At 44.7% G+C, this 12,500-nt stretch overlaps 1 protein-coding gene across 1 annotated transcript in view; it reads right to left on the reverse strand.

The window, feature by feature from the left end:
- Nucleotides 1-12,500, reverse strand: part of syne1a (spectrin repeat containing, nuclear envelope 1a) — a 302,008-nt gene that overhangs the window by 9,581 nt on the left and 279,927 nt on the right. Inside the window, 2 exon segments of the mRNA XM_048249742.1 lie at nt 8,161-8,287; nt 9,875-10,008. Coding sequence (XP_048105699.1) covers nt 8,161-8,287; nt 9,875-10,008 — 261 coding nt within the window.

Below are 12,500 nucleotides of genomic sequence, written 5' to 3' on the forward strand. Positions count from 1 at the left end.
AGATAGCTGAGGTGAATCTTCATCCCCCCTCTCACTTTTCCCCCCATCCTCATCTCATCTCTCGCCTTCTACCCACACACCCATCACTGTTCCCCATCCTCATCTCATCTCACGCTTCTACCCACACACCCATCACTGTTCCCCATCCTCATCTCTATCTCACTATTTCTACCCACACACCCCATCACTGTTCCCATCCCATCTCATCTCATTTCACCCACACACCCCACCCACACACCCATCACTGTTCCCCATCCTCATCTCATCTCGCCTTCTACCCACACACCCATCACTGTTCCCCATCCTCATCTCATCTCACGCTTTCTACCCACACACCCATCACTGTTTCCCCATCCTCATCTCATCTCATCTCTTCTTCCCCCACACCCATCACTGTTCCCCATCCTCATCTCATCTCGTCTTTCTACCCACACACCCATCACTGTTCCCCCATCCCTCATCTCTATCTCAATGCCTTTCACACCCATCACTGTTCCCCATCCTCATCTCATCTCACGCCTTCACACCCATCACTGTTCCCCATCCTCATCTCATCTCACGCCTTCTACCCACACACACCCATCACTGTTCCCCATCCCTCATCTCTATCTCACTTCTACCCACACACCCATCACTGTTCCCCATCCTCATCTCTATCTCATCTTCTTACACACCCATCACTGTTCCCCATCCCACACCCATCTCACTGTTACCCACACCCCATCACTCATCCTCATCTCATCTCACTTCTACCCCACACACCCATCACTGTTCCCCATCCCATCTCATCTCATACACCCCACACCCATCACTGTTCCCCATCCTCATCTCATCTCCTTCTACCCCACACACCCATCACTGTTCCCCATCCTCATCTCATCTCATCTTCTCACACCACACCCATCACTGTTCCCCATCCTCATCTCATCTCACGCCTTCTACCCACACACCCATCACTGTTCCCCATCCTCATCTCATCTCACGCCTTCTACCCACACACCCATCACTGTTCCCCATCCCTCATCTCATCTCACGCCTTCTACCCACACACCCATCACTGTTCCCCATCCTCATCTCATCTCACTTCTTCACACCCATCACTGTTCCCCCATCCTCATCTCATCTCACCTTCTACCCACACACCCATCACTGTTCCCCATCCCTCATCTCATCATCTCACGCCTTCTACCCACACACCCATCACTGTTCCCCATCCTCATCTCATCTCACGCCTTCTACCCACACACCCATCACTGTTCCCCATCCTCATCTCATCTCACGCCTTCTACCCACACACCCATCACTGTTCCCCATCCTCATCTCATCTCACGCCTTCTACACCCATCACTGTTCCCCATCCTCATCTCATCTCATCTCTTCTACCCACACACCCATCACTGTTCCCCATCCTCATCTCATCTCACGCCTTCACACCCATCACTGTTCCATTTCTTTGTTATTATTTGCATACCAAGGTGGCTGGTGAAATCATATCTTGGGCACTTTTATCTTTTGTAAAACGTTGCGTCGCAGAGGTGCGCTGACCCGAGGACCTGTGCCGAGATAGATGGACAGTCAGGAGCAACGCCGAGGCTGATGGAGAACCGGGACAAATGAAACACTTTTTAATGAAACGTAATTTACAAAGACATTGCAAAACACTGAAAGTTAATATTTTGTCACTAGCAACCTACATCTGTCCTCTGTCAGATACAGTTGCATTTACAGCTCTGAACAAAACCGTTCAAGAGTTATTTAAGGAGAAGTTGAACGTGCGTTATGTTTCATTCGTCCCTCCTGGCTGGGACAAATGAAACAGCATGGGGGACGAATGAAACATACAGCTTAAATTATGTAAACTTCCCACAACTTCAATATTTGACAACATACCATGAATGGTACTTCAAGTATGTGTTATTTTAGATAGATTGCTGCTGGGCTATATGTTGTAGTGATTTTATCTAGACATAATAACTTGTGTGTGTGCATACTGGTTTATTAGAAACATGCTGGTTTATTAGAAAACATTCCATCTTATATAAGGATATTGTTTATGCAACTGTTATGCAACATTTACTGGAAGTCATGAGACTGAGCGGTCAGAGACCAGTGAAACTGAGGAGGAATGGCAGTGAAAGTAAAACCAAACAGGGCTGAGAAGAAGTGGAGGGGTTTACAAGAAAAGGAGGCAGAACCAAAAGTGAAAGTACACATAGAACCAAAACAAACGCATACTCTGCCTGGCAACAGATTACACATAGGACCTGGTCACATGCATTCTGCCTAGTAACACACATTTTTTAATGTTTAGATGAGAAGGGTTTTCCACCAATATCTCAAGTCCCAAAACGTTCTGATTGGCTAAAAAGGGCCTGGTGACGTTCCTGAGGATAGGAACGCCTCCCAGGCCCCTAAGAGCATAAAAGAAAGAGCTCAGACACACTCAGATCAGATCTCGCCGGGTAGCAGCTGCCACTCATCACTCTATTGCCTGGCGGTTCAGTCCTGACGCTGTTTGGATTGTATTATCACTGCAATACGGTGAATAAAGGATCAACAGTCTTCTGCTTCTCTCGTCTTGGTGTTCTCCTTCGGGTCTTTGACATCAGAGTGCTAGTTGGATTGGAGGTTCGGGAAAGTGGATAGTTTTTCCACGACAATGTCTTGGTTCATGTCTGTTAACAACTCATTGCCTTCATGGTGATGCGCGTATTTCGCGGTTATGGAAATAGCATGCACTATGCCATTAATATAGCTAGAATAATGCATGTTTCAAATTATATAATGTTTCTATAGTACAAAATGTTATTTCACTCTGTTTTTATGTGGTTAAAGCCACCACACATCCAAATAAGTGTCCTTCATGACCCACAGGCCGTCAGTCTCCATAGGTTAACATGGCAAAACTCGACCCCCTACCTGATAGCCCCAAATATATTTGCATCTTTCTAAAACTGCTTTTCCATGTCTCACCTGCATAAAATATAGTATAAACACAGATATGTGTGCGGGAGGGAAAGCAAATCCAGGCACTCCAGGAACGGTGACTGAGGAAGGTATATTTAAAAAGCCTTTATTTGTTACTGGCTAATCCATAGTTTAAAACGCCAACATGTTTCGAACACACTTGGTCTTCATCAGGGCATGTACAAGTGAATGAGGACTTAGGCCTCACCTATATAGGGTCAAGAGGTCATATGACCAGAAAAGACGTAGATATTCTACAACAGGTGATCCTTTGCACATTAATACAGCAGAAAGAAAAAGAAATGTAAAATAAAAAATTATATGAAAGAAATATACAGTGACATTCACATCAGTAGGCCTACATCACTATAAAAAACAAGTGAAATCGATGTCTTCATTTAGACCAGGATATTCCATAGCATTCAGGCGATGTATCCAAAACGACTCTCGTTGGTTCAACCTCTGTAACCTATTGCCCCCCCTCGCCAAAGGTCTGACATGCTCAATGCCCTGTATAGTTAACAAGGAGTCGTTCTTGTTGTGGTACTCGTTAAAGTGTCTAGCCATGGGGTAATCTTTATTCACCACTCTGATGGCATATTTGTGCTCAGCAAGACGGTCCCTTAACCGTCTTTTTGTGCGGCCGACATAAAAGAACCCCTCCTCACAAGGACATGCCAAACGATAAATTACTAATATAGGCTTTTTAAATATACCTTCCTCAGTCACCGTTCCTGGAGTGCCTGGAGCACCCAATACGAGGATAAAGTCTACGCTTTACAACCAAGAGCTACCAGCCTCTTTTGCTGACAGATATGTGTGCATTGACTTAGAATAAATGGGGTTTACTGCCTGGTCGGGACAAATAGGTGTTTCAATCGTCCCCCCATAGACATTTAGCATTATAGGCTGTTTTGCATCCATTACAAACAAACATGCAATGTGAACGTCTGGGATTGGGGAGAGCACTAAATGCTCTACTGAATAAGCATGAAGTCAAACCTTTAAATGAAAAACACTCTTTAATAATCAAAAAAAAAAAAAAAAAACGCTAATGAAGTAAACTTGTGACCATCAGAAATCGTTTATCGCCTGTAACTCCATTGATAACAGGGCGTAACAGGATGGCATTTGGCTGAGCAACGGAGGTTAATATGCTCTATGTTTTGTCCAAATGATGTCTGTCTATCATCGTTGCACTCAGAGAAAAAGCGGAATGTTTCATTCGTCCCCGTTTCAATCGTCGGTTGTACCCTACTGCAAACCAGAGAATTGAGAGCTGGTGGGGAGTGATGAGAAAAGACACGACATGCTTCTACTGGCGCTCGATTTGCTCACCCAGCTGTCCAGTGCATGTTAGACTATACATATTTCGTGGCCATAAATTACTATTTCGTGGGAACAAATTAATATTTCGTGGCCACAAATTACCTATTTCGTGGGAACGAATTACTATTTCGTGGGAACGAGTTAATATTTCGTGGCCACAAATTAGTACTTTGTGGGAACGAATTGCTATTTTGTGGCCACAACTTATTATTTTGTGGGAACGAATTGCTATTTCGTGGCCACAACTTATTATTTTTTTTCCCAAAGACATATCCGGGGCTCCGTATAAAAGGAAAAGTTTGAGCTAGCATGAAAGATAAAGTTTAGAACGTAACAGTAAATTTGACTAATCTGTTCTGATTACATAACGTTATTACTGTCAACCGGGGTGGCTTCGGACACTTTTGGAAAAAAAAAGAATTTATTTACAAACCTGAAAAAAAATCGGCAAGTATGAGACTGATGCCTGCACGTAGGGGCGAAGCACTGCACCATACTGACAGCAGTTTACACAACGTTATTTATTTATTTTTTTTTTTAATGAAGACAATCTATTCTCAATATTACTTACATCATTGGTAAAGCAAACTCTCAAAATTTTCTCAAAAAAATCGTTCCTTTTCCATAAAACGTATGTGTGGCATAGGATTTCCCCTTGTTAATTTGGTTTGTTTAGAACTGAAAATCCGGTTGCCAGGACAGCATGACGTCGCGCTTGAGTATTCTATAGGAACTGAGACACAAACACCTGGCGTCTTACATGCTCATATTTACAAGGTATAAATAGGAACTGAGACTGCAGGGATGACTCTTATGGTGTGCTATGCTGAGTGTGTATTAGCCTGTGCTATGTGTGTGTATATCAGCCTGTGCTATGTGTGTGTTAGCCTGTGCTATGTTTGTGTTAGCCTGTGCTGTGTGTGTGCTAGCCTGTGCTTTGTGTGTGTGTTAGCCTGTGCTATGAGTGTGTGTTAGCCTGTGCTATGTGTGTGGTAGCCTTTGCTGTGAGTGTGTATATCAGCCTGTGCTGTGTGTGAGTTAGCCTGTGATGTGTGTGTGTGTTAGCCTGTGATGTGTGTGTGTGTTACCCTGTGCTGTGAGTGTGTATATCAGCCTGTGATGTGTGTGTGTTAGCCTGTGATGTGTGTGTGTTAGCCTGTGCTGTGAGTGTGTATATCAGCCTGTGCTATGTGTGTGTGTGTGTGTTAGCCTGTGCTATGTGTGTGTTAGCCTGTGCTGTGAGTGTGTGTTAGCCTCTGCTGTGTGTTTGTGTTAGCCTTTGCTATGAGTGTGTGTTAGGCTGTGATATGTGTGTGTTAGCCTGTGCTATGTGTGTGTTAGCCTGTGATGTGAGTGTGTTAGCCTGTGCTATGAGTGTGTTAGCCTGTGCTATGTGTGTGTTAGTCTGTGCTGTGAGTGTGTGTTAGCCTGTGCTGTGAGTGTGTGTTAGCCTTTGTTGTGAGTGTGTGTTAGCTTTAGCTATGATTGTGTGTTAGCCTTTGCTGTGCTATGTGTGTGTTAGCCTGTGCTATGTGTGTGTTAGCCTGTGTTATGTGTGTGTTAGCCTGTGCTATGTGTGTGTTAGCCTGTGCTATACGTATGTATTAGCCTGTGCTGTGAGTGTGTGTTAGCCTGTGGTATGTGTATATATTATCCCAAGCTCTGAGTGTGTATTAGCTTGTCCTAGGAGTGTATATTAGCCTTTGTTTAGCCTGTGATTGTGTGGGTGTGTGTGTATAAAAATAGTGTGCTAATATGACACGTGCTCTGTGTAGAATAGTGTGCTAATATGACATGTGCTCTGTGTAGAATAGTGTGTTGTGCTAATATGACATGTGCTCTGTGTAGAATAGTGTGTTGTGCTAATATGACATGTGCTCTGTGTAGAATAGTGTGTTGTATATGACATGTGCTCTGTGTAGAATAGTGTGCTAATATGACATGTGCTCTGTGTAGAATAGTGTGTTGTATATGACATGTGCTCTGTGTAGAATAGTGTGCTAATATGACATGTGCTCTGTGTAGAATAGTGTGTTGTGCTAATATGACGTGCTCTGTGTAGAATAGTGTGTTGTATATGACATGTGCTCTGTGTAGAATAGTGTGTTGTGCTAATATGACATGTGCTCTGTGTAGAATAGTGTGCTAATATGACATGTGCTCTGTGTAGAATAGTGTGTTGTGCTTATATGACATGTGCTCTGTGTAGAATAGTGTGTTGTGCTAATATGACATGTGCTCTGTGTAGAATAGTGTGCTAATATGACATGTGCTCTGTGTAGAATAGTGTGTTGTGCTAATATGACATGTGCTCTGTGTAGAATAGTGTGTTGTATATGACATGTGTTCTGTGTAGAATAGTGTGTTAATATGACATGTGCTCTGTGTAGAATAGTGTGTTGTATATGACATGTGCTCTGTGTAGAATAGTGTGCTAATATGACATGTGCTCTGTGTAGAATAGTGTGCTAATATGACATGTGCTCTGTGTAGAATAGTGTGTTGTATATGACATGTGCTCTGTGTAGAATAGTGTGCTAATATGACATGTGCTCTGTGTAGAATAGTGTGTTCTGCTAATATGACATGTGCTCTGTGTAGAATAGTGTGTTGTATATGACATGTGCTCTGTGTAGAATAGTGTGTTGTGCTAATATGACATGTGCTCTGTGTAGAATAGTGTGCTAATATGACATGTGCTCTGTGTAGAATAGTGTGTTGTATATGACATGTGCTCTGTGTAGAATAGTGTGTTCTGCTAATATGACATGTGCTCTGTGTAGAATAGTGTGCTAATATGACATGTGCTCTGTGTAGAATAGTGTGTTGTGCTAATATGACATGTGCTCTGTGTAGAATAGTGTGTTGTGCTAATATGACATGTGCTCTGTGTAGAATAGTGTGTTGTGCTAATATGACATGTGCTCTGTGTAGAATAGTGTGCTAATATGACATGTGCTCTGTGTAGAATAGTGTGTTGTATATGACATGTGCTCTGTGTAGAATAGTGTGTTGTGCTAATATGACATGTGCTCTGTGTAGAATAGTGTGTTGTGCTAATATGACATGTGCTCTGTGTAGAATAGTGTGCTAATATGACATGTGCTCTGTGTAGAATAGTGTGTTGTGCTAATATGACATGTGCTCTGTGTAGAATAGTGTGCTAATATGACATGTGCTCTGTGTAGAATAGTGTGCTAATATGACATGTGCTCTGTGTAGAATAGTGTGTTGTGCTAATATGACATGTGCTCTGTGTAGAATAGTGTGTTGTATATGACATGTGCTCTGTGTAGAATAGTGTGCTAATATGACATGTGCTCTGTGTAGAATAGTGTGTTGTGCTAATATGACATGTGCTCTGTGTAGAATAGTGTGTTGTATATGACATGTGCTCTGTGTAGAATAGTGTGCTAATATGACATGTGCTCTGTGTAGAATAGTGTGCTAATATGACATGTGCTCTGTGTAGAATAGTGTGCTAATATGACATGTTCTCTGTGTAGAATAGTGTGCTAATATGACATGTGCTCTGTGTAGAATAGTGTGTTGTGCTAATATGACATGTGCTCTGTGTAGAATAGTGTGCTAATATGACATGTGCTCTGTGTAGAATAGTGTGTTGTGCTAATATGACATGTGCTCTGTGTAGAATAGTGTGTTGTGCTAATATGACATGTGCTCTGTGTAGAATAGTGTGCTAATATGACATGTGCTCTGTGTAGAATAGTGTGTTGTGCTAATATGACATGTGCTCTGTGTAGAATAGTGTGCTGTATATGACATGTGCTCTGTGTAGAATAGTGTGTTGTGCTAATATGACATGTGCTCTGTGTAGAATAGTGTGCTGTAGAGTGGACAGACCTGTGCTCTGCGTCTCTGTGCTGTCGGGGTTTGTGAGTCCAGACAGGTCTTCCTCATCTTCCTCCAGCTCTTCTTCTGCCTTCTTCACAGCGTTTATGCTGCCACGGCAATCTCCCATCAACCTCATCTGTGGAACCAAAACATACACATTAACATCATTTACACACATACACACACACACTCACGCACACATACATACAGTACATACACACTCACACACTCACACATACTGACTCCACACTCACTCAGTCACTCACTCACTCAACACAGCCATTAATGTCTAAACTGTTGGCAAAAGTGAGTACACCCCTGAGTGAAAACATCCAAATTGTGCCCAAAGTGTCAATATTTTGTGTGGTCACCATTACAGTATTTTTCAGCAGTGCCTTAACGATCTTGGGCATGGAGTTCACCAGAGCTTCACAGGTTGCCACTGGAATCCTCTTCCACTCCTCCATGACGACATCACGGAGCTGGTGAATGTTAGAGACCTTGCGCTCTTCCACCTTCCATTTAAGGATGCCCCACAGATGCTCAAAAGAGTTTAGGTCTGGAGACATGCTTGGCCAGTCCATCACCTTTACCCTCAGCTTCTTTAGCGAGGCAGTGGTCGTCTTGGAGGTGTGTTTGGGGTCGTTATCATGTTGGAATACTGCCCTGCGGCCCAGTTTCCGAGAGAGGGGATCATGCTCTGCCTCAGTATGTCACAGTACATGTTGGCATTCATGGGTCCCTCACTGAACTGTAGCTCCCCAGTGCAGCACTCATGCAGCCCCAGACCAGGACCCTCCCAGCACCAAGCTTGACTGCAGGCAGCGCACACTTGCCTTTGTACTCCCCCCCCAGAGCATGACTCCCAGCACCAAGCGTCAAGTCAGTGGGCACGTTCCACCTGGCAGTGCTGCGCAGATCTGACTGAGTCTTTCAATACAAACATGCCTCCCACGCACGCTGATTTGACGACACCAGACCAGGAAGCCATGGAATGATACAGGTCTTGTTATAACCTCTCTGTACACTTTCAAAATTTACAATACTTTGGTTTCTCTGTAGGGACCCTCACCACACTACCACAGAAGTGTAGTTATAGGTTGAGCATTGTTAGGGGTATAAAATAGCGACGTGGCACCTGTTAGCATCACTGTAAGCCCATTCAGTGATAACGCAAATAAACCGTCTTGCTCAAAACGCCACCAATGAACGTAATTTTGCTTATTAAGGTAAAGTTGTTAACTACCGTAAATAGACCCTAGGTATTTTTTACACTTAAATGGCTGTGTTGAGTTATTTTGAAGGGACTGTACATTTACACTGCTATACAAGCTGTACACTCACTACTTTACATTGTAGCAAAGTATCATTTTTTCAGTGTTGTCCCATGAAAAGACAAAATAAAATATTTACAAAAATGTGAAGGGTTTACTCACTTTTGTGAGATACTGTGTGTGTGTGTGTGTGTGTGTGTGTGTGTGAGAGGGTGTACTCACTTTTGTGAGATACTGTGTGTAGCCAAAACATCAAATGATCTACTTGTCATTGCATGAACATCAGACCGTCAGAACATCAGGCAACATACTGTGTCCTGTCCTGGGGTTACAGAGGTGTGTGCTGCTGTGTAGGGTGGACAAAGGTCTTTCTGTGTGTGTGTCTATGTGTCTCTGTGTGTGTGTGTATGTGTGAATGTGTGTGTGTGTGTCCCAGGTGCCGAACTCACATAGCCCATGTAGGGGGAGTCTAGCTCTGGGTCGTGTCGCACCACAGCGCCCTCTGTGAGCTGGGGTTGGTAGCACACTGGGTCCAGGGACCGGTCCAGCTGCCGCAGTTGGGACTCCAGCTGGCCGGGCTCCGCTGCAGGGAGGGAGGGAGGCACTTTTAGCATGCTAGCTCAGAGATCCTGAGGGCTAGCATGCTAGCTCAGAGATCCAGGACTGACACCAGGCCTGGGGGGTTAGCATGCTAGCTCAGAGATCCTGGGGGTTAGCATGTTAGCTCAGAGAACCTGGAGGGTTAGCATGCTAGCTCAGAGATCCTGGGGGTTAGCATGTTAGCTCAGAGAACCTGGAGGGTTAGCATGCTAGCTCAGAGAGCCTGGGGGGTTAGCATGCTAGCTCAGAGATCCTGGGGGTTAGCATGTTAGCTCAGAGAGCCTGGGGGGTTAGCATGCTAGCTCAGAGAGCCTGGGGGGTTAGCATGTTAGTTCCCTGCAATGAGGTGCAGCCTGGCAGCTTCATCATGGACTAGAGTAGTATGGGAGAGAAAGAGCTGAGTACAAACCATTCCACAAGTACACGCACACACACACACACACACACACACACGCACACACACGCACACACACACACACACACACACACACACGCACGCACACACAGGTAGACACTGGTGGGGCATGCAGATGCTCCAGGGTTTGGGTCAGAGCAGCGTTAGTGATGATGATGATGATGATAATGATGATGATGATGATGCAGATGCTCCAGGGTTTGGGTCAGAGCAGCGTTAGCGAGTGATGATGATGATGATGATGCAGATGCTCCAGGGTTCAGAGCAGCGTTAGTGAGTGATGATGATGATGATGATGCAGATGCTCCAGGGTTTGGGTCAGGGAACAGCAGCATTAGTGAGTGTGATGATGATGATGATGATGATGATGCAGATGCTCCAGGGTTTGGGTCAGGGACTCTGGCTCAGGGACTCTGGCTCAGCAGCATTAGTGATGATGATGATGTAATGGTGATGATGATGATGATGCAGATGCTCAAGGGTTTGGGTCAGGGGACTCTGGCTCAAGAGCAACATTAGTGAGTAATGATGATGATGATGATAATGATGATGATGATGATGATGCAGATGCTCCAGGGTTTGGGTCAGGGACTCTGGCTCAGAGCAGCATTAGTGAGTGATGATGATGATAATGATGATGATGATGATGCAGATGCTCAGGGTTCGGGTCAGGGACTCTGGCTCAGAGCAGCGTTAGTGAGTGATGATGATGATAATGATGATGATGATGATGATGCAGATGCTCCAGGGTTTGGGTCAGGGACTCTGGCTCAGAGCAGCATTAGTGAGTGATGATGATGATAATGATGATGATGATGATGATGCAGATGCTCCAGGGTTTGGGTCAGGGACTCTGGCTCAGAGCAGCATTAGTGAGTGATGATGATGATAATGATGATGATGATGATGCAGATGCTCCAGGGTTCGGGTCAGGGACTCTGGCTCAGAGCAGCGTTAGTGAGTAATGATGATGATGATGATGATGCAGATGCTCCAGGGTTTGGGTCAGGGACTCTGGCTCAGAGCAGCGTTAGTGAGTGATGATGATGATAATGATGATGATGATGATGCAGATGCTCAGGGTTTGGGTCCAGGGACTCTGGCTCAGAGCAGCATTAGTGAGGTGATGATATTACGGGTAATGTATTGGGGATGATGATGATGATGCATGCAGATGCTCCAGGGTTTGGGTCAGGGACTCTGTGGCTCAGAGCAGCGTTAGTGAGTGATGATGATGATATGATGATGATGATGATGATGCAGATGCTCAGGGTTTGGGTCAGGGACTGGCTCAGCATTAGTAGTTTTGGGTCATGATGGACTCAGGGTTTGGCTCAGGGACTCAGCAGCGTTAGTGAGTGATGATGATGATAATGATGATGATGATGATGATGCAGATGCTCCAGGGTTTGGGTCAGGGACTCTGGCTCAGAGCAGCGTTAGTGAGTGATGATGATGATAATGATGATGATGATGATGATGCAGATGCTCCAGGGTTTGGGTCAGGGACTCTGGCTCAGAGCAGCGTTAGTGAGTGATGATGATGATAATATTGATGATGATGATGCAGATGCTCCAGGGGTTTGGGTCAGGGACTCTGGCTCAGAGCAGCATTAGTGAGTGATGATGATGATAATGATGATGAAGATGATGATGCAGATGCTCCAGGGTTTGGGTCAGGGACTCAGAGCAGCGTTAGTGAGATGATATGATAATGATGATAATGATGGTCTATGCTCAGGGGTTTGGATCAGGGACTCTGGCTCATGAGCGTTAGCAGATGCTCATGGAGTTTGATGATGTCAAAGGGACTCTGGCTCAGAGCAGCGTTAGTGAGATGATGATGATATGTGATAATGATGCAGATGCTCAGGGTTTGGGTCAGGGACTCTGGCTCAAGAGCTCTTGGCGTTAGGGTTTGGGTGATGATGCAGATGCTCAGGGTTTGGGTCAGGGACTCTGGCTCAGAGCAGCGTTAGTGAGTGATGATGATGATAATATTGATGATGATGATGATGCAGATGCTCAGGGGTTTGGGTCAGGGACTCTGGCTCAGAGCA

The sequence above is a fragment of the Alosa alosa genome, chromosome 8 (assembly GCF_017589495.1).
Source record: "Alosa alosa isolate M-15738 ecotype Scorff River chromosome 8, AALO_Geno_1.1, whole genome shotgun sequence".
Lineage (NCBI taxonomy): Eukaryota > Metazoa > Chordata > Actinopteri > Clupeiformes > Clupeidae > Alosa > Alosa alosa.